This window comes from Mastigoproctus giganteus, chromosome 1, assembly GCF_048544385.1.
Source record: "Mastigoproctus giganteus isolate SK-2022 chromosome 1, ASM4854438v1, whole genome shotgun sequence".
Classification (NCBI taxonomy): Eukaryota; Metazoa; Arthropoda; class Arachnida; order Uropygi; family Thelyphonidae; genus Mastigoproctus; species Mastigoproctus giganteus.
In genome coordinates, this window is record NC_143575.1 from 231,510,925 (window position 1) to 231,531,606 (window position 20,682).

Consider the following 20,682-nt stretch of genomic DNA (forward strand, 5'->3'; position numbering starts at 1 on the left):
AATCGACAGACGGACGTGAAAATGAATGAGCTGGTAGTGAAGGTAGCCGGCGCAAAGGCCTGGGACGGTGAGGCTCGCCGCCCCGTTAGCGATGAAATGCAAATAAGAAACGCGCTTAACAAGAAGGTGCACCGACTCATAAATCAATGAGGCTTTATTGGCAGTAGAAGGACGCGCGTGCATGCACTCCACCTTCCTGTCTAGAAAACTGATTCTCTGCCTCTTTAAATCATTGCTCCGTCGTTTCCCCAGCAACGATATGTTGTTACCCTGCCCTCCCGTCATCCGTCACAGTCAATATCGGAGATGATACATTGATTATCTACTGGGTGATAACGCGATACGATCTATGTGAATTCTGTTGCTTCATTGATTGCGAATATCGAATTGGATTGGGGAACTTTAGTTTTCCGATTCGTTCTCTCTCTTTCTCTCTCTCCCTAGAAGTGTGCTTTGTTACTGTTAAGTCATCACTTAATGAACCGTGTGGATGCAGAACTACAAAATGTAGGAAGGTGGGTGGAAAATCTCCCGAGTGGTGCGATTTCCCTGTATCGTTTAACGTTAGGGGAAAATCACAAATTTCGTTAAGTAAATGAGTGAAAAATTGAACCAAAATTAGATGTAAAAGGGAGTTGAACAAACCTGATAATTCGAGACAGTAAGACAATTACGGGGACATGCGTTATAAATTGGAAAGAGGTGGTGATGGTATAGATCTGTTTTATATTTCTTTTTATGTTTGCAATGTTTACGAAATTATATCGAGTGAAAAACGAATAAAAATCCAAGTCCAGCATTGGTATATTCAAGAGTAAGATGCATATGACATTACGGTTTTGTTTTCTCGTTAACATCGATGTTATTGGAAATTAAAATGGCTTCCCTACCGTCCAGCTGAAGATAACTTTATCTGAAGATGGATATCAAAATCTTTTAAAAATTTGTATCTCTTGGCAATTGACAAAAGCGTTTCAATCATTGGGGTCTGCAAGGTAGCATAATGGTTAAAGTCACCTTCCTCCCGACACTGAGTGGAAAAAGCCCGGGTTTGAATCCCGTCAATGGCGCGACGAATTTTTATGGCCTTTTTTTCATTCGTGGCCCAGTTAGTCGGTCTCGGGTATGGACAGCATGATTTTTTATCCAGCAAGACAGACAAATTAACCAAAGAAAAGTTTAGACCAAAGTTCCTATGAAATACTTTCGTAGGAACTTTGGTCTAAACTTTTTTAATATTAACTAATTTGGTTCTAAACTTTTTTCAAAAATATTAGTTCAGGCGTTTTTATATTTGAAAATTGATTTGTTTTATGTTTCGAAGAGGTCTATAATTTTTAAAGTATTTCTGCATTTAAATTATTCTTCGACAACAGATGTATATTAGTCCTTTCCTATGCCTTCCAAACCTAGTTTTCTGTTAATAAATCCAGTGACCTTTGTGGTTATAATCGCTATCCTTCCACATCTTGTAAAAAAAGTATTGGATTCGAATCCTGCCACGATGAGTGCCTTGGCTGAATTAGTCGACATCGAAAGAAGGGTACACGGATTTCTTCCTGATACTCTGGTTTTTCATCCAGAAAAACACGTAAACTAACCATAGGACACACGAAATTTACAGGCACAATACACCGACAAGACAGCCTTAGCTGCATTTTCGCAAAAATAAGAAAAAAAAAAGTAAACACATGGCAAGTAACATCTTTTCAGGTTGTATATTTTGAATCTTAATGGCTAAATAGGAAACTTAAGTTACCAGCTATGCAGACACCATGTTGGTTTCAAATTTGGGCTTTACTCCAATACAAGAAACGCAACCCATTTTTTTTTTTTTTTTTTTTTTTAATTGATGCTGCTCTGAATTACACAGCTTTATGATTGATTACAACCTCTGATGCCTAACTGTGATACCAAAACAGGCAACAAGGAATGGCATGGTTACATTATCAAAGCCTTCCATATACACAAAATAGCATCAATAAGAGCAATGGTATCCATGGCTGTAGATTGATTTCGGTACCTTCTATTAAGGGACTACTGTATACGCTTACCACTTTCTTTACAGTTTACTGCGCAATATAATAAATGTCAACAGGTAAACTTTTGAATGAAAAAGCAGAAATAATTGAATTAAAAAGTACACAGCGGTTCTTAATGCAGATTTTATTATAATACACACAGTGGCGGATTAAGGATACTTGGGGCTCCTAGGCAAATTATATTTGCCCCCCCCCCCAAAAATAATAATAATAAAAAAAAAGAATAAAAAATAAATAAAAGTTAGGTGGCAAATAAATGAAATTTTGTACTTTTTAATTTTTTGCTTAAATTAATCAAGATTTTTATGATGTTTACTGAAAACATTAATCTATTTTAGAACACTATAGGAAAATGTCTTGGCTTGGGAGCTCCTCAAAGCCTGGGGCCCCTAAGCACGTGCCTCATTGCCTTAATGGGTAATCAGCCACTGAATACACAACTACGAGGGATGACAAAGATGGTTGTAAAAAAGGAGAATCCACTTCTACGGCGAATATATGATTAAGCACGAATTTTTCAAGGCAATTTTCAAATAATTTATAATTTGTAATAATTTGCTTTATTAAAAATCTAGAAAACCTCTGAAAAAGGATTTGATACGTTGCATTGAGCTTGGTAAATTAACAATTTTCCGAAGGCCAGTTCCATTACTTATCTGTACTCAAGAAAAGCACTGGTTGTTCTACAACTCCCAGCGACCCTTTTGGTCACACAGGGTTGCCCAAAACACACGCGCAAACGACTTAATGGTAATTGCTATGACTGGCGAAACAATAGGCACTTCTATAAAATCATTACACGCCCCCAAATCGGAACTCGACCCTAACAAAAATAAAGGCAACGATTTTAAACTTACACATATGACCTTTGGCTCTGAGAAACACAAAGCTTGCCAGAGCACACAACAACTGATAGTCTCAGAAGTGAACTTGGTGTCATGTTTAATGAAGATCGATGGTTTGCAAACCGTACCGCACACCATCACTTCTGAGGATGTAGGTGAGAAGAAACGTGCACTTTTAAACACTCACCTGTTCGCTACAAAGAAGCCGCCATGTAATTTTGGTGGCTCGCTGCGTGCTGCAATGCCAGCGACTGACCCGGGACTGCAGGAGGCCGGTCAATGGCGAGCTCTCTCGGTCATATGTATGGAAAAACCACAGTTGGAAGATAGCACGAAATACGTCAATTTGTGTCCATTGAATGGTTTTGTACAATGGAAACTGTACTGCACGACCTGGGAGAGTGATCAAGTCGTGAAGGAATGAGAGAGAGAGAGAGAGAGAGAGAGAGAGAGAGAGAGCACGTTCTGGGAAGGTCCAACAACTATGTAAAGTTAACACACACATCAAATGCCTCCTGCCTCCTGCCTCATCCTCAATTAGGTACTTACTTTTGTGGTGTACATTATAATCTATACTATTAAATTTCCCTAACCATTAACTCCAGAGTTTCAAAAGCAGGTAGGTGAGTGGTAAGTAGAGTTGCACACGCCACGTGTTTTCAAAAAGGCCTGAGTTCAAATCTCCCCTCACCGGAAGACTTTAATTTTTTTTTTTAACCATGATCCCCGAAAATTAGGGTTTTCCATCCCACAAACTAGTTGTCGTGGTGTGTGTGTGTGTGTGTGCATGTGTGTGTTAAGCGCCAAAGCAACTAAGGCTAGTTGCCATCAGTATGTTGTGTCCAGTTGTGTTTATTCTTCGGTAAGTTTGTCGGATAAAAAATCTGAGTTTCAGGGGATAAAACTGCACTTCTCGCTTGACTAAGTCAGCCATATTGCGAAAAATGCCATAAAAATAACTCGCGTCATTGACAGGACTGGAATCAGGCCTTTAATCTGGTGTGAGAGGACGGTAATTACAGCCACTGTGCTACCGTGAAGGCAAGTAGGCCAAACTGACCATAGGGGCCTCGGCTGCCTGGTCCCTTGCGGTTTAACCCACCCACACACTTTTGATATTTTTTGATGCAATTCTTCTTCTTCAAAGAAAACATTGAATTATATTATATTTGTAGAAGACCAACAATAAGAGATTATCGACGGCCATCTCTTATTATCCGTCGCTTGCATTGTGCACCATTTCACTCATGGACACAGACCAGCCCTAGCCCAGGACGTTCTAGTCTAGTCGTTGCGTTGCCCTTTCCTACTGATTTTTCTGCCTTCATCCATATATAGTGACCAACTCACAGCAGCTTCGAGTGCAAATTGCATTATTCGAACACATTCCTGCCTCATGGCAACCTAAAATAAAATTGCATTATCACAGTCAAAACTAAATTTCAGTTTTACTGAAACATACTGAAAGGTACAAAACCTTTGACCCAGCACTCTCAATTTACTAAAACTTTAATTATAGGATACGTTTCGGATTCTTTATGGAACCCATCTTCGGGCTAAGATTGCCACATTATATTTTACTTAGAATCATCAGCCTTCCCAGATTTGACCAGAAGAAGGGCTTCACTGAGAACCCGAAACGTCACCTATAAACTTTTAATAGAGCAGTGAGTAAAGGAATTTGTATAATTCCAGCATATTTCAATAAAACTAAAATTTGTTACCAGCATGTGGGTTAACTATTTTCCTAACTTAAAATACTTTGAATTTCTCATGCAATGTCCTTAAATCATTTCCCTAGTTTGTGAGGGGTACAGAACTTCAAACATTTTCTGAACAGGTGACAGGGTGGTGTATATATATTGAGTGGCCCCTTTATTAAATCATTTTCATAAAATGGAGCGCGCCTTAAGTAACAGCATCACGTGTTCGTACCATGCTACAGGAAGCAGGCAGATACCCAAGGATATGTATATATCCTTACGTATCTGCCCATTCTTTCAATCTGGTGCAAGAATGGGCAAGGCTTTAAGGACTTTGAACGTGGCATGATAGTCGGCGCCAGACACGCCGGGATATCTCACGTACGACTGTCTCTTGGGTGAATCGAGATTGTTCCAACAGCTAATAGGAAAGGCTAAGAGTCAGTCAAATAACAACCCAATACAACGGTAGTAACTAAATAGACATTTCAGAATGCGTATTTTGTCATACTTTATCATGGGCGGGGGAGGGGATTATCGCAGCCGACAATCGAACTCCACTGCTGTCAGCAATAAAAACAAGGACGGTTACAGCAGGCTCAGGACACCAACACTGGACAAAGTCGCCTGATGTGGCGAATTCCGGTTGCTGCTGTTTCACGTTGGCGGGAGAGCCAAATTATGGGAAAAACAGCATGAGTCCATAGAACCATCGTGCCAGGTGCCAGCGTTGGAGCAATATTTGGATGCCACAGATTATTTGGAAACTATTTCGAACAAGACGCATCTCTTTCCGGTTGCAGTTTATTATCTACTTATGGGTTCTCCTTGCGTCATATAACAAGGCCAGAACTGGTTCCGGGGAAATTAGAGTGAATTCAGCCTAAAAGTTTTTGGGCTAACACTGAACACGTGTGCAGTGTTAGTGTTCCTGTTACCAGATCTCATCTCAATGCAATTGAGCAACTGTGGGAAGAGGTGGAACAAGCCCTTCGGAATAAAGATCTGCAACCACCCAATTTGCAACAACTGCGGGAAGCAATTACGTCACCACGAATTAGCATCATACGACGAACACAAGGCTGTTGAGGACTAAAGAATGGAGCCGCCGCCAGGTAAGTGCACCTAATAAAAGGGCCACTCTGTGTACGCTGCGGTGGGATGGATACTAAGTCAACAACAGCTTATATGTTTTTTTTTTTTTTTTTTTTGTTGTTGTTGTACAGCTGTATGATGTGATGTAAACAGACCTACATAAAATGGACATAGAAGTCAATAACAAAGTGGATAAACATTTATTTCAAGTAAAAAGTAGTCAGCACATACACATAGTGTATGCTAGTTCAATTAACTACGAAACTTCGCATTAAGAAATAAAACATAAAACATTAAGAAATGGAAAGTTCAGTCTCTAAGGCATAATTTTAGGAAAGTATTACATGCGTGGCAATATTCTGTATAAAAATAAAGCTCACTTGTATCAATTTGCAACTACGGATGTTGCATAGAAAACAACAATAACAAAAAAAAAAAAAAATGCCTTCTTGAACTGATGAACAGATGGAATTAACGCGTTAATCAACAGAACTATCTACAACGCGATAAGGAATGACAATCCCAACTCCAGTTTAAAAAAATCAAGTCTTGATATGTGCACACCTCCACCTATCACAACCAATTGTGCATTTTTACTAACTGAATGGCTCAGTGGCTTGTAAAAGAAGTTCAAGCAATCATAGTCAAAGGTCATCCATCGTCCCTCCTCTATATCCAAGTACTCCAGTTCCAGCAGTAAGCACTTGTCTGTACTTGTAATCCAGGTACTCAAAGATGGATGCGAAACTGGACCACGATGTCATTTCGTGCCTCTGGTGCCCTACATAAAAGAAAAGTAATACTTTTACAATAAAAATAAGACTTGCAGATATATTTAGTTGCCCAAACCTTTCGATTTGGGAAAAAAAAATCTTTGAAATTAACAGATATATCAAGCATTTATTAATAAATCTTTCATTCAAACAGTGATTATTGTCAAAATTCAATGAGCATAACTGGACCCAATAAGCAAAAAAAGTATGACCATTAATAAGGCAAAAACCAATTCAGCTATATACGGTTCAAGGTTCTTACGAACCATTAACCAACATGAAGTTAAGGAAACACTAGAACAAAGTGACCTGCCATTAATGTTAACGATTCATATCAACATCATGTCCCTCATACAAATGGATCCTGAGTGTCTTAAGAAACAACGTCTAGAGGCAGTGTTAACAGCTCGGAAAAGGAATCATCAAAGCAACAAACAGGAACGCGGTTATGTTCACGTGCTAAGTGACGCAACAATCAATGTACTGTCAAAGCTCGCAACACGACTTGCAACAAAAGAAGAGGCGGATGGTGTCGGAAATCCAATACCGCCTAGCATGCTGGCGTCTCGTAAGGACACGCCAGGCAACGTAATGGTGAGACGAGAAGGGGTGGGGGATGGAGATGAGGGGGGAAGGGAGGGAATGCCGAAGAGTACAAGCTGGGACGCGGTCATTCAGTCGAGTGTCTCCATTTCAAAGGTAAGCCAGCTGTAAGTGTAAAGTTATACAATCCGCCTGATTACAGAGCAGCTGCTGACTTAAGGTGTTGGAAACGCTGCTCCAGTTGATGGAATGCCGAAAGAGAAGACGGCATGCTTCGGTAACGACAACCTCCCAATAAAGCAGCAGAAAGAGAGCATTAAGAGATGAAACGAAAATAAATACTTATTTATAAGACACAAAGATTAAGGCGTCACCCACTGTTTAAATAGTACTCCACCCCTCCTGACTTTTAGTACCAATACTTTATGTCACCGTCCACAAATGTAACTAGCGGCGATAAATTCAGTTCAATGGAGAAAAATAAACCTGGTACATTGACCCGACTATGTATTTTAATGTTATTAAACAAGCCACAACAGATACATAAAATAAGTGTGAATCAATACATGAGTCCGAAATGCATCGGGCAGACAAAAATGCACTTCACAAAGACAAGGACGCATCAGCCGAAACGTTTTACGCAACTTCGTCTTCATACATTACTGCAAATAAGTCTTTTACTAACGTAGAATGTTTTTTTCCATTGCGAGATAGAATAGAATGAAAACATGGGTTGATATTCTGCACTCTTTCACGTAATTCAGCATTGACTCAAACGGTTCTAAATGCAACCCGACATGACGACAAGGTGTCCTACAATCCTACCAGCAAGCCCCGACAGTGTTCTGTTTTGCCTGCAACTCCCGGCACGTGATGCGCCGAACAAGTCGTAGCTAGGCCAGCAAGTCTGCAAGTGCGCGGATCAACCACGGTCGACTGAATCCCGGTTTTACGCCTCATAAACCCGGGCTCGGTACGGCGCGCTCTCCACAGACACATTGATCTGGCCTGGGTAAACCAATAACGACGAAGGCAAGCAGGCTAGTAAGCTTGCGCATGATTTATGGCGGCCACCTCACGAGACCGATGTCTGAAAAACAGTCGGGCGTTAGTCTCTAAATCTTCGACAGTCGCCGTTTGGACAGAAAGGGGTGGCGAGTGGCTGCCCTAAGCTATCTTCCTACCCTCCCTTCTCCTTTTATCGGTTGTCTCTTCGGAAGCTGAACAGCTACAAATATTAAAGAGAGATTTAGTTTCGATGTTAGATGTAACTTAAGCAAGAAGTAACCACAGTTTCCTGTACTCCAACATATGGATCTCTTCTCCTGCTTATTCCCCTCCTCAATGACCTGGTGTTCCTTTAAAATAACGTACGTCCGGACACAATTTATGGCCCGCATTTTTACACCACGATAAAAACCAATCTACTACACCAAAAGAATGGTGTTTGCCAACTGGCACTGCGCCAAAAATACCAAAACGAAAGAACCCGGGTGACAAGACACATAATGACAGGTCTGGACAGCAGTACAAGAAGAAAAAAGGCCATTTGACATGGGCACGCATTCATATTCGGACTCATTTAAGTAATAACAGCACGTAATGTAGTGGAATTACTACCCAGAGAAGCCTTTTACAGATTAGAACTTGATAAAGGTAGCATAATTTTCATTTTATCCGCAAAAAAAAAAAAAAAAAAAAAAAAGTCAATTTTAAAGAACCTGTTGAAATAAATCTCCTACAATCAGTTTAGCAGTTTCTATTTATTTAACCATGCAAAAAATATTTATTTAAAATGAGAACGTGTAGGCATATTAACCTAATCATAAAAAGTTAGAGAAAATAAGTTTGGTTTTTTTTTAAGTTTTTGCACGAAGATGGTGCAGAGCAACCCTGAAAAACGTGATGGAAGTGACCCTCACTGAAGAATGCAAACGATGCTTCAAACCCAGAGTGTAATCATAAGACTTTTTTTTTTTACAACGATAGAGATCAAACCACCTTTATACAATCACCGGCGAACGGTTCTAACACTTACAGATGGTTGAGTACTTTTACTCTCAACCATTTTCTCAGCTGGGATCGCCATAAATTACGTATACATAACAAACGATTCTGATTTGAGTGGAAGTGTTTCCTACATTTGTTTGCAATGGATAAACACCTTAAAATAAATAAATAAAGCGTGGAAATTTCTTGCTATATGAAAGTTATTCCACGGGTTGTCTCCATAATACAATACCATCGTTGCAAAATATGCTTTTTAGTAGGTATTTTGAGATACCGATGTGTCAAACACCTAGAATTTATTCATTCATGTTATCTCCATCCCACAGCTTAACCAATTAGGGTCATACAATGAAATTAAAATTTAATAAAAAAAACTGACATTTATTAAATAAAAATAATCTTTTTGGTGTGGCGTGCAATTATAATCCCAAACTGGCTACGTCTACCCATATACATCGTAGTGGGTGTTGCAAAACCCACCGAAACTGACCTTTCCATATGAAGATCAAGGAAGAAGATTAAAGTGGTACACTACGCCAAAGGAGGAGGTTACGTTATCTATTAAAGTGGAGAAAGCATTCTTTGGTATGAATATCTACACCCATCGACGTTGTCACTGTCTGTCTTTCTGGTCTATTTGCGAACTACCGCTTTGTCACTTTGTAAAGTACTTAACGCCTAGCATAAAGCTCACAGGGACAGCGTGTTGCAGGAAAAAGAAAAAGAAGCAGACAAAAAAAAAAAAAAAAAAAAAAAGAAAAAGAAAAGTCCACGGATCGTCTCAGATTAGTGAGCTAGGTACCGCAGACAGAAATGGTGAGAGAAACCGCAAACCTCCGACTCTTGAAGGCAGCCCCATTCGCGAAATGGAATTAGATAAATAGTGAGTGAGTGAACTGTATATGAGAGACAAGGTTCAGCGATAAGCCTGCTAATGGGCATGTCAAACTCCGGTATAAAACATTCACGTGCCAGCCGACTTGCACGGAAAGAATCACCTCTGATGGCCGAAGGGAATACCTTCTCTTTCTCCGGAATCCTTCCAGTCATTAGAGCCGTTCAGGCTTTAGGCGGAGTCCCTGACTCTCTTTCATCGCTAATCACATTACGTGAGTGATGCAGCGGGGAGTCTCTCGGAAGAGAGGCGGAGGAGCAAAGAGAAAGACGGCAACACCGCCGTCAGTCGTACGGCTCCGTTAATGCAAGGTTACAAGAGGTCGCCGAATGCTCCGACTTCACCACTGCAACTCTTATAGTGTTCCGATATCGTAGGTAATGCAGTGGGTGTGCGCGTCACTGATGGAGACAGTGGACAGAATCATCGCAATGGAATGAGAAAGTAGCGCTCAAATATGTAAAATACTTTGCTGTGTGCACTGCACATGACGAAAAGTATAATGTACAATATATTATTAGACTTCAGACAGAGAGAATTAGTGATGAACAGTCTGCACACCTATAACAGAAAATTCAAAGGTGCAAAGGTAACTGTCGGAGAAAACTTGCACATAAAATCGAATAAATGGATGTTAGAAAAGAAAGGATGGACCAGACGTCTCTCTTCTAATTCTGGGGGTAAGGAGAAAAGTAACGTCCCCAAAACATCGTTGGCTTCATTTAATTCATCCGCATAATGAAATCAGGTGTTTTGGAATTTCCTCCAAGATGGCGGCCCAGATGCAGCATTTCATACAAATGAAATCTTATTAAAATTCCGATTTAAAGTTCTATGGCCAAAGTTTTCTATAATAAATAGTTCTCTGTAAAATAATAATAGAAATTAATATATTTAATTCGTACGCTCATTAGTCAAAACATTAGAAACCTTGCAATTGGCATCAACAGACAATTAAATGTACGATATGCAAATTTAATTTGTTGCATGGTGTGATCATAAGTTCCTTTTTGTGTCAAATAAATATTGTACGCTGTTCTGGAAATTTTTAGTCGATCCGGTCATGGAGAAGACTTCAGAAAGATGTTACTGTTGGAGCACGTTTAGTAGGAGCCATGACTGAGAAAACGAAGGAAACCACTGGTGTGCCGAAAGCAACTATTGCAAAAGAATATAATGTGTGTAAAGACGACGAAATGCGGTAGAAAGTTGGTACTCCTAGAACGAAACCGCAGGAATTTAAAGCGAATTGTGTTTCAGAATAGAAGATGAATCCAGTGAGTAGCAAATGACTGAAAAATTCAATTTAGGCAAAAAAAGATCCATTTAAACTATGCAGTGAGAATTGAAGAATCTGGGAGTCGTGTTCCTGTACAAAAGCCACTTCTTTCTGTAAAAAAATCGAAAGATTCGAGTGGGGTGGTGACGCCAACGCCAAGACTGGAATGTGGAATAATGGAAAAGATCATGTGGTCTAAGTCTCGATTTACACCCTTTTACACCAATGGTAGGGTGAAGGTTTGGCATGAACCTCATGAAGATGGGCATCCAGATTGTCTCATGTCCATCACTACAGCGAATGGAGGTAGTATTATGGTATGGTAAGGTATGAGGGAATGTTTTGTTGACACGGACTGAGTCTGCTCATACCATTAGAATGTTGTGTTACCTTCAATTTATATCATTCTGTCGTATCGGACCAACTTCGTCCCCAATTGCGATGGATCCTCTCAAGACAACAACGAAGCTATCCACCGTGCAAAAATTGTATAGATTTTTTTTTTTTTTTTTTTTAGTTCAGGGAACATTCCCAAGATTTTTGACTTCTACCTTGGCCACCTAATTCTCGAGATATGAATCCAACTGAGAACGTCTGGGATATGTCGGAAAGGGCAGTTCGGCTCGAAATTCTCTACCGACCACACTACAGCAGCTGACAAATATCCTAATGGAAGAATGGCCAACTCTGGAACTATATACTCACTCAGACACATGGTGGAAGCCATGCCACGAAGTGCACGGGTGTAATTTGGGCAAAAGATAGTCCTATTAGATATTGAATAAAGGCTTCTAATGTTTTGGCTAGTGAGTGTATTACCTGACATTACATAAATATACTGATAAAATAAATTTATATTTCTACCAAACCACATAACACATACAATATAAAATTATTTATGATTCAAAACAGGGTTTCCTTATCCTAACAGAAATATAAGAGTTACTTACATTAAAATTTTTATATTTACAAAGAATTTCAACTCTGAAATAAGAACAGCAAAAAAAAAAAACTAATCATCAACCAACATTAACTTTTTAATATTGATGTCATGGACTGATGTTTATATACCAACCAGTCTATGAAGATTGTGAAGAGAATATGATTGAAATAAATAATCGCAATTGCTGGCAAACAAATGAAAACACGTGAGTATATCATGGAAGACGAGAAGGAAGAAACACAAATACAAGAGAACTACAGAGTTAAAAGACATAAAATTAAATGAAAACAAAAGTACTTCCCAAGGGCACCAAGCAATGGAATTAGAAATGCAGAAAAAAAGGGGGAAGAGGAGGATTTTCATGGTTTAAAATTCGCTAAAAAGGGGTAATCGATTTAACGATTTTTAACCTCATAAACACTGATATCCCTAATTCTTCAATAAACCGTCATGACACTACATATAAAAAAAAAAAAAAAAAAAACATGACCAAGGCAAAAGGAATTCAATACATCCGTTAATACAGCTTTGAAAAAGAGTTCGGAAAACAGTAAGCTAATACGAAGTTGAGCCAAATGAAAACGAGATTTTGACTCTAAATTTAAATTATGCACTGGCTCCTGCATACGCGGTAGTAGAGCCTATATGATGTTCACAGTGACGAGTGCGTCAAAATTGGCACAATGCAGTTTCTTAGAGTGGAGGGAGTTGCTCCAACGTAAGGGGAAAAAAAAAAAAAAAAAAAAGAAACCCTGGAGAATGGATGACCCTCGTCAGTAACAAGTTCATACAGTTATCAAGGAGAAAAAGTTGTCTTGGCCGACATCAACATCGGGGAAGATCGAGGTACGATAGATCATGGTGTGGCGAGAGATCTAAATATTGAAAATTTTTCCACTGATGTAAAGTGATGACTAGGTGCCACATCACTTTCCCAATATCCACTTCTGGGAGTTGTTCAACAACTGTTTAACTGCGAAGAATTCTGTGAATATTCCCGTTCAGATATTGAAGGGAAATATTCCCGCAGCAGGAATACTCCAGCAGCTATTCTTGTAAAAAGTGTGCATATTGGGTCCACCGTCCTCAGTAAATATCTCCTGGGGTTGTGGTTACAAATTTGAGTTCTCTACTACTGGACCATACATATTTCGCCAAATGAAGTTGAGGGTTCCATGAGAATTTCAACTGCCCGAGAGTGCTGGGGATATCAGTGTGCAATATAATAAACGAAAATTTAACGTCATCTCAGAGGAGAAATTATAAAATCTGTTATCCTTCACTTGATCTAAAACAACAACATTTTATCAATAGTCAGACCATCAGACTCTTCGGGCCTTCCCACGGCGGCGGACCTGGAGGTATTTAGTTTCGCCACTACGTCATCTACCAACGCAATCACGTGTTGGTAGATGATGTAAAGCTACCAATTAACTGGCTAACCATCATCCCAAACGTGTAGTTAAATGGAAGGTGGAAAGGAGGAGGTTTTTTAAAAATATTTTTTATTTATTTTTTACCGAATGAACGGTATGGCCAATTTTGTTCTTCTGGACCTCAAAAACAATTTATAACAAAGGCGCTGCTCAGAAGGTACACGGGTTATACTCTAATGAAAATGGTAGTTTCATGGGCACTTTTATAAACACTACAGAAAACAGCGTGAAATGGTTCAAATAAAAATAAAAATCTAAGATAAGCTAATACAAACAAACTCTATACTCAGGATCAGCCGACGAAAAACTTTTTTGTTTTTTTTCAGCCAGCATCTACAGGTGAGATGCTGCCTGACAATCCTAGAACTGAAAGGAGAGTATGAAAAATAAGAGAATTCCGTCTTCCATCCCTAAAACAGCTGCCACTGAATTTAAGAAAACATGCTCGTTTCACTTATGTGAAATTTATCCTGCCTACAACAGCGGACCACGTTATTGCTTGTAACTTGGTCCGACCCAATGAGGATATTCAAACGCCATCTTGAATAATAATTTCCAGTAATATATAATTAGTCTCAGTAGCCTGCATGTTTGACAGCCGTATGTGCCACATGTACTGAATCTTCACTGAACGAAACCAACAAGTAGCAGGTTAAATCCATCGGAAAGTGGAGGAATTCTTATAGAAACTGTAGTCAACTGATCTCAGGCAGATGGAGCAGAGTTTTCCCGGAGTTATTGGAGGCATTTCAGCTGTACCGTATACAAATAGTTGAAGCGTCAAGACAACTAACCAATCAATGTGATTCGACAAGATTCAACAGTGAACTACAGACTGGCCACGAGTTATTAAATGTTAACATTTATCCTTTAATATCTCTTTCGCCAGGGTACATCATGCGCAATACGACTTCGGACTGATCATCTAACAGACAGCTAATTTTGTTTTACAAAAAAAAAAAAAAAAAATCAACAACGCTGCTATCTGCCCGTTTAGCGTTAATGGATTAAAATTACTACTTCTATTGGTACTTATAAAACGCTAGTGCGAATTTATTCATGGAGGGAGGCCATCAGGTGCATAACAAGATGGTGGTCCATCAAGATGTTTATACAAAAGTTGAGACCCAGTAGGCCAACAGGACTCAGAGCAGCAACTTCATCATTCGCACGGTCTCACGCCTTCGTTCACCTTGGATCGGATGATATGCGAATAGGGTGGACCTCCAAATGTCCACGTATGCAAGCGGCAATGGGTTTCGGCAAATTCTTGATGAACCTCACGTCTACACTTGACACGTAAATAGCTACGGCAAGTGTCAAGCTGTGCCGTCTCTGACAACACGTGTCGCCTCTATCGGCAGACGAAATCCACTTCGTGCATGCCCTTAGGTCAGCTGTACCGAGTATAACTTGTCACTTACCAGAACATAGCAGAGGCACGCGGACGGAATTTAATACGGCTAAGCCTCGCGTTCCGTGTGAGTGGACTTCGAGTGCTGCTACTTCACTAAACTGGCCATTACGCTCGAATGCAGGCGAACGACGGGAGGGTGGTCGCGCAGCATCCGGCGAACTAGTTTCGTGGAAGTGAGGAGGTGAAATACAGGGAATCGAACAAACACTCCTCCTACGGACTCGGCGGGCTTCCCTTCTTGAGTTTTATGGCGTAGTTAACGCTGTCCACCTCCCCAAAAACCACAGAGAGCACGCACTTCATAAACACCGCGACTCAACACCACTTCGCTTTACGATGGTCGCAGGCGTTGTCTTCTGCTCCCCCCAACTCCCCTCAAATGTGTGAAACAAGGGAGTCTTGCATTCTTTTCCAAAGGTACCGAGACTAGCAGCAACTCTGCACCTCTACAAAAGGCTGGTAAACATTTATCTGTAGGCCAAAGTTTACAGCGACGAACATTGGAAACAATGAATCTGTTTCAATAATCAAGAAGAGAACTGTGGAAAGATTTGAATTGATACTACAATCAAGCTGATAGATGACTTAATCATTTTTATTTTAAAATCAAAGATGTCTAAAGATTTATTGCAATCTATACTGGAATTACCAAGCTTGTGTTGGTAGATATCCCAATTTCAATAGGAGGAGGAGAATTCACTGGAACAACGAGTGTATCACTGAAGTCAACACCAATCCGAGTTCTTCTATTTGGACAAAATGTCACACTTACTGGCAGCATGTCACATCGTTCTATGTTGCATTTTGGAGTTTGTCTTTCTAAACTGTTACGCGGAAAGCCAATTCTGTTATTATAACTTATATATCCTGCATTTACTAAAATAGTTTTAAAACTAAAAAACTCACCCGCAGAAACACAATGAATTTCTTGGGATTCTCCATCAGATGTCAGTGAAGTGTCCAAGGGCAGTTGGCTAGACACCCAGTTGCGAGAGACCTACACAAAATAGACAGAAAACTGGTTATACTGTATTTTTATTTCGTACAGTTGGGAATGGAAGCCCATACCCACGTATTGGATACAATGTGGGATTAATGGAAATAACAGGTTCGATACATTGATTTACATTATCATTTACGGCAACATTACGCAAATATCTTTTAAGACAACATCATGGACTTTTTTTTAGTTGGTTACAAATAAATACGTTTTCTCCCTACCGGAGCGGGTGAGAAAGAAAGAAAGAGGAAGGTGTCAAAGGCATTGGTCAGAATATAACAAAACTACTTCTCGAAAAGCTTGAACCGGCAATTATTTATTAAACATTAGAGCCTCATTCGTAAGAGTATTGGTAGTTCCCCCTCCCCCATTTAAAGCACTGCTTCGACAACATAAAAATCGTTTTGACGCCTGTCTGCTGAACAAATATCTCTCTCTAAAATAAACAAAAGCTTCTTTATCTTCTATGCTACTAGAGATGCATTCCATGGCCCCCCTATTTGGCCCTCTGCTCTTTATTATAATTACTCGTATATGATCTGAAAGTATTGCCAGCTAACCACATTAAAGAGTAAACTGATGGAAGGTCTTTACGCCTCATGGGATGTTCCACAGGCTTTCTTCTCTTCATCCATGTATATTAACAATCTGGTTAATCTCATCACATTATCTTATGACAATAGCATGAAACTGTTACTTAAATTCTGTTTTCCACAGATTATATAAAATTGGACCTAAAATAAACCTAGAAACCTAAAATTGGTACTTACTGGCTAATATCAAGGAACAACTTTATTAATAATTCCAAATGTCGAGTCATTACTTTTGCACATGGGAATAAGCGGAAAATATTTATTAAATATATTTCAAATAATTGGATAATGCAGGAAATATCCAATCATGCTGATTTTTTCTGAAATCTTATCACACCATTTATACCTCATATTAAAAAAAATACTGGATCTTCAATCCTTTGACAAGCACGCTACCTAACGAAGTAATTCGGCAACCTGGATTCACACTTCAGATTAATTCTGACAGTTATCACTTTATGGAGATCAGAGATGCTGTATAACCTAATAAAATATTCGAAGATAATATTTTATGATTATTTAGTCAGCAAAAAATCATGTGACTGCATTAAATTTTACTATCGCTTCAACTGATAGCATAATTTTAATTCTGGCAAGAATCCTCGCCAGAACTCTCACCAATCCTTCAATTCTGAAACAATGTCCATAATCATGTCTCAACAAATTTTGGTTCATCTAAACTATCCAATCCTTTCGCGGAGATCTACGAATATTAGTCAAACAGGCCAGTAAAATTATGGGCATGATTATGGACTGTGTTGTATGTGGTTATGCATGATTATGTATGGGTATTCAGAGAATCAAAAAAAAAAAAAAAAAAAACATCTAAATGTTTCAGAACCATCCTAAAAATCAAAATCCCCCCTAAAAGCTAAATCATATTCACTCCAAGGAATTCACTTTTTTTATTTTATTTGAAAAGAAATCGGACGAACTTCAGACTTGTGGCGCATGCGCACAACAAATTACAACAAGAATTAAAAAAAAAAAAAAAAATCATAACGATACTGTTAACCCATATTGAAGGCGTAGGAGGGGTGTATATGCATCTGCATGGACAGCGTGCTGGTAGCGATATCCACACACCGCGCGTTAGATTCTACACGACGCCATGCAATAAATACGAGTTCTACTGCCAACGACCACTGCTGTAGTTAACAACTCCCCTGATCCAACTTTTTATAGAAAGCATTAAAAAAACTGTCTTTTATATTTACTTCAATTGTAAAAGATATTTATATGCTCCTAAATTAGAGTTTTTTTTTTTTTCTGTGGGGGGGGGGTGTACAAGTAGACAATTCTATCACGTGTTCGAACCAGCACGACACCATAAATAAGTATGACAAGAATTTATAACCAATTCCTTATCACGTTACTAAAGCATGTCTCTCAATCACCGACTAGTGAGATAAGACTCAAAGGCAAACTTGAACATCCACATCGAGAACTCGATTATCCGGATATTTTAAATAATTAGTCAGTAAATTAATTTTTTTTTTTTTTGACTGAAATTTCTACAAATCGAAATTTGTTTATTATCAGAGACACACACAAAGGTATAAATAAAACACATACTTTTCCAACTTATGAGATAATTTCGGTGATTTGGCACGTAGATAAACTCACTCTCAGCATTGCTAACGAACTTTATTTCTTGCAATTAATAACAGTAATAATTCCTGATTTATAACAAAAAGAAAAGAAAAGGAAAAAAAAAAAAAAAAAAAAGATTAAAAAGAAACGATTTTTATGCGCAAACCGGGAACATTTCGTTTCTGCGCATCCGCCACATTGTTCATTCATTCATTCTCCAACTAGCGCATGCAAACAAACATAATATAATATCCAGTATACAAAAAGCCAATTTGATATTATGAAAAAATAAATAATAATTATCGGATTTCTATTGGTTCGATTTTATTGATATTTGGAATGGCTCTTTAAAAACCATAAAAAATCCGTCCACTGGGAGTCTAGTTGTTACTTGCGTACTGACGGACGGGCGAAAACAGATAAACATTTATCCACTTCTTATGGATGAATTTTAATAAAATTTTATATTTGAGCTTTTCAGAAAGATTTGTCGAACAATTACAAATTTCATTAAAATCAAACCAATATAAATCCGGAAATTATTATTTTTTCGTTCGTCCACCTGCATGTAAAACTCGACCCAATAAATGGATTTTAATAAAAATCGAACCAATATCAATTCGCCCATTATCATTATTATTTTCATACATATCACAATAGGCTATCCATAAACCATATATTGTACTTGAACCACTAGATATTATGTCTGTTGCTATGCTGGTTGGAGGAATTAATGGGCAAGTGGCGGATGCGCAGAAACGAAATATTCTCGGTTAGCGAATGAAAGTCGTTGCTTTTCGCTCTTTTCCTTTTTTTTTTTTTTTTATAAATAATTACTTTTTGCTAATGCACCTGAATGTAACGCACTGCGTATAACTAACTTTAATATCACTGAGCACACTGTCGATATTATATGCTCACCGATACTGAATGCACTCCATATACGAGTATTTTGGTGGTGCTGAATCTTATTCAAATGCTTTCAATAATATTGAATTTTTGCTCTTGTTGCTTCGTTCTCTTTAATGAAAGCAACTCAGGATTAAGAATGAAGCAAGGCTATTTCTCTTCGGCAAAAATAAATAAATAAAAATAATCCCGTTTCTCCCTGCGTCACGTACCGCCATTTATCTAGTACTGCCAGAGGGAAAGGGGGTACGATGTGTGAAAAGATATGAACTGAAGCCTTCGGCACATGCATCAATCTCCTAAAATGTGCACACCAAAGATCTTTGGTCTGATCAACTGGCCTGGTTACGACTCGATCACACACGTACAGATGCCGGAATTTTATGCGACCACAAACTAATCAGAAGATTAACCAAAATGAATTAAAAACCACGGAAACTGCTCATTTTGGAGGTTTAAGTAGAGCAATTTGATTCATTTAACAGAGAACTTTTTCTCAATGACTTTTCTCATCAAACATGACATCCGCACTATTAACTGACACCTCGAATACCGTTCATAGTTGTAGAAACAAGATAAATCTGAAGAGATTCAGTTAAAAATATTTTAAATATTTCTCCTCCATCTGCCTTGAGTGTTTCATTGTCTTGTTAGCTTCAGTCCACTGTGAAATTGTATACGAAGTCAAACAGAGAGGCATAAGGATGCTCTGATACATACGATCAGATGTCACCAGTTTCCTCGACACAAACATATATATATTCCCTCTCCAGCCCACAGCATCCAACTCTAACGGCTGCTATTCCTTGTAAGGGGATGCTGGAAGAAATGACCACGTGGTTTTCCTGTCACCAACAGGAAGCGAACCCAATCAACGGCAGATTTACAGTGGCAGGCTCAGGAAACTAGCCACAACAAAAGGCCTTGTTGACGCAGCATCCTTTGGCGAGCTCGCAACGGGTAGGCTCGTTTTCACGCACTGAACTTTCTCCCTACTGACTTTGCGGTTCGTACTTGATAGGTCTAATTTTCGTCGTTTGGCCGCCCGTCTTCAGAAAGACGTCGTTTTGGCCAACCCTACTCCTGTGAAACAGCGCACTTTCCTCCCTGCGTGTGATCAGTTTTCTCGCTCAGCAGGGAAAAACCAAGACAACCCCCCACCCCCCAAAAAAGTATCCATCATTGTTCGCCTAACTCTCGTTGCCCACCGTACACCAGCAGCGATAGTCGATGAACTCTGTGCAGTAGAATGAACTGGGTAATTTAAGACGCACACAAATCACCGTATCCTATAACGTTCACTCTAAGAAATTAATACTTGTACCCTGCATTCCAGTATGGGTTGCCACCACTGTTAAATGGGTGGAAACAATTCAAAAAAAAAAAAAAAAAAAAAAACGAAGACATTTTACCACTGCAAACGTAATCCGAGAAAAGCGTAGTACTGTACTTTAAAAATTACTGTGAAAACTTATCCACTAGCTACACAACATTGGTTCCAACACAATGTTCCATCCTTTATATGGATCAATTGTAGCTCCACTGGATAGTTATATTCGTAAATTTGATTACCTCCAACAGGCAGATATACAGCAATCAATGTCTC

The 20,682-nt window shown here is 38.9% G+C and overlaps 1 protein-coding gene across 2 annotated transcripts in view; it reads right to left on the bottom strand.

Annotated features, from left to right (window-relative positions):
• Positions 1-5,917: 5,917 nt before the first annotated feature.
• LOC150091595 (cotranscriptional regulator ARB2A homolog) overlaps positions 5,918-20,682 on the bottom strand; it is a 149,924-nt gene continuing 135,159 nt past the window's right edge. For both annotated transcript variants that reach the window (XM_090384792.1, XM_090384802.1), the window contains exons 10-11: positions 15,888-15,978; positions 5,918-6,466 (exon numbers count right to left, since the gene is read on the bottom strand). In XM_090384792.1, the coding sequence (XP_090240918.1) occupies positions 6,330-6,466; positions 15,888-15,978 (228 nt within the window). In that variant the 3' untranslated portion in view covers positions 5,918-6,329. The remainder of the gene's footprint in view (positions 6,467-15,887; positions 15,979-20,682) is intronic.